The following is a 2,500-nucleotide window of genomic DNA, read 5'->3' on the forward strand; positions in this document are numbered from 1 at the left end:
GATCCGGAACTACAACGTCCCACTACACTTCACTTCTACTGAGATCCGAACTACAACATCCCACTACACTTCACTTCTACTGAGATCCGGAACTACAACATCCCACTACACTTCACTTCTACTGAGATCCGGAACTACAACATCCCACTACACTTCACTTCTACTGAGATCCGGAACTACAACATCCCACTACACTTCACTTCTACTGAGATCCGGAACTACAACATCCCACTACACTTCACTTCTACTGAGATCTGGAACTACAACATCCCACTACACTTCACTTCTACTGAGATCCGGAACTACAACATCCCACTACACTTCACTTCTACTGAGATCTGGAACTACAACATCCCACTACACTTCACTTCTACTGAGATCCGGAACTACAACATCCCACTACACTTCACTTCTACTGAGATCCGGAACTACAACATCCCACTACACTTCACTTCTACTGAGATCTGGAACTACAACATCCCACTACACTTCACTTCTACTGAGATCTGGAACTACAACATCCCACTACACTTCACTTCTACTGAGATCCGGAACTACAACATCCACTACACTTCACTTCTACTGAGATCCGGAACTACAACATCCACTACACTTCACTTCTACTGAGATCTGGAACTACAACATCCCACTACAGTTCAGTTGTACTGACGAGTAGCTGTCACCGAACAGCTAGAACCGAACTGACAGTGAGAAGTACTGCACATTGGACAATTCAGTTATAGCTTTTTCAGTGATAGCTCCTCCTCAGTAGAAATGAGCTGTAGTTGTTGTTGTAGTACTCAGTATTAGTGTGTTGTAGTACTCAGTATTAGTATGTTGTAGTACTCAGTGTGTTGTAGTACTCAGTATTAGTGTGTTGTAGTACTCAGTATTAATGTGTTGTAGTACTCAGTATTAGTATGTTGTAGTACTCAGTATTAATGTGTTGTAGTACTCAGTATTAATGTGTTGTAGTACTCAGTATCAGTGTGTTGTAGTACTCAGTATTAGTGTGTTGTAGTAATCAGTGTGTTGTAGTACTCAGTATTAATGTGTTGTAGTACTCAGCGTGTTGTAGTACTCAGTATTAATGTGTTGTAGTACTCAGTGTGTTGTAGTACTCAGTATTAGTGTGTTGTAGTACTCAGTGTGTTGTAGTACTCAGTATTAGTGTGTTGTAGTACTCAGTATTAGTGTGTTGTAGTACTCAGTATTAATGTGTTGTAGTACTCAGTATTAATGTGTTGTAGTATTCAGTATTAGTGTGTTGTAGCACTCAGCATGTTGTAGTACTCAGTATTAATGTGTTGTAGTACTCAGTATTAATGTGTTGTAGTACTCAGTATCAGTGTGTTGTAGTACTCAGTATTAGTGTGTTGTAGTAATCAATGTGTTGTAGTACTCAGTATTAATGTGTTGTAGTACTCAGCGTGTTGTAGTACTCAGTATTAATGTGTTGTAGTACTCAGTGTGTTGTAGTACTCAGTATTAGTGTGTTGTAGTACTCAGTATTAGTGTGTTGTAGTACTCAGTATTAATGTGTTGTAGTACTCAGTATTAATGTGTTGTAGTACTCAGTATTAATGTGTTGTAGTATTCAGTATTAGTGTGTTGTAGCACTCAGCGTGTTGTAGTACTCAGTATTAATGTGTTGTAGTACTCAGTATTAGTGTGTTGTAGTAATCAGTATTAGTATGTTGTAGTACTCAGTATTAATGTGTTGTAGTACTCAGTATTAGTGTGTTGTAGTACTCAGTATTAGTGTGTTGTAGTACTCAGTATTAATGTGTTGTAGTACTCAGTATTAATGTGTTGTAGTACTCAGTATTAGTGTGTTGTAGTGCATGGTGATAGCTTGGGGGGGGGGAGTGTGTACGTGCGTACTCACGCGTGTGGTTTGACGTTGATGTAGTTTTTGGGTACGTAGCCTTTCTTGTTGGAGAGCTCTGCTGTGTACCAATTAGGATCATCCTCCATGTTGATGATCTGGACGGACACACACACACACACACACACACACACACACACACACACACACACACACACACACACACACACACACACACACACACACACACACACACACACACACACACACACACACACACACACACACACACACACACACACACACACACACACATTTAGCAGACGCTCTTATCCAGAGCGACTTACAGTTAGTGAGTGCATACATTTTTATTTTATTTTTTATACTGGCCCCCCGTGGGAATCGAACCCACAACCAGCTCTACCAACTGAGCTACATCCCTGCCGGCCATTCCCTCCCCTACCCTGGACGACGCTGGGCCAATTGATGCGCCGCCCCATGGGGTCTCCCGGTCGCGGCCCGGCTACGACAGAGCCTGGATTCGAACCAGGATCTCTAGTGGCACAGCTAGCACTGCGATGCAGCGCCTTAGACCACTGCGCCACTCGGGAGATTAACTTCAAGTCATGGGGTAAATGACAGTTGATGACATCATCCCCATCTAACCCTGGT

At 42.1% G+C, this 2,500-nt stretch overlaps 1 protein-coding gene across 1 annotated transcript in view; it reads right to left on the minus strand.

The window, feature by feature from the left end:
- Positions 1-2,500, minus strand: part of LOC121562345 (GRB2-related adapter protein-like) — a gene marked incomplete at its 3' end in the record, with an annotated part of 6,694 nt that overhangs the window by 3,330 nt on the left and 864 nt on the right. The window contains exon 2 of the mRNA XM_041874646.2: positions 1,889-1,986. Within this exon, the coding sequence (XP_041730580.1) occupies positions 1,889-1,986 (98 nt within the window). The remainder of the gene's footprint in view (positions 1-1,888; positions 1,987-2,500) is intronic.

Source organism: Coregonus clupeaformis, unplaced genomic scaffold, assembly GCF_020615455.1.
Source record: "Coregonus clupeaformis isolate EN_2021a unplaced genomic scaffold, ASM2061545v1 scaf2609, whole genome shotgun sequence".
NCBI classification, from domain to species: Eukaryota; Metazoa; Chordata; class Actinopteri; order Salmoniformes; family Salmonidae; genus Coregonus; species Coregonus clupeaformis.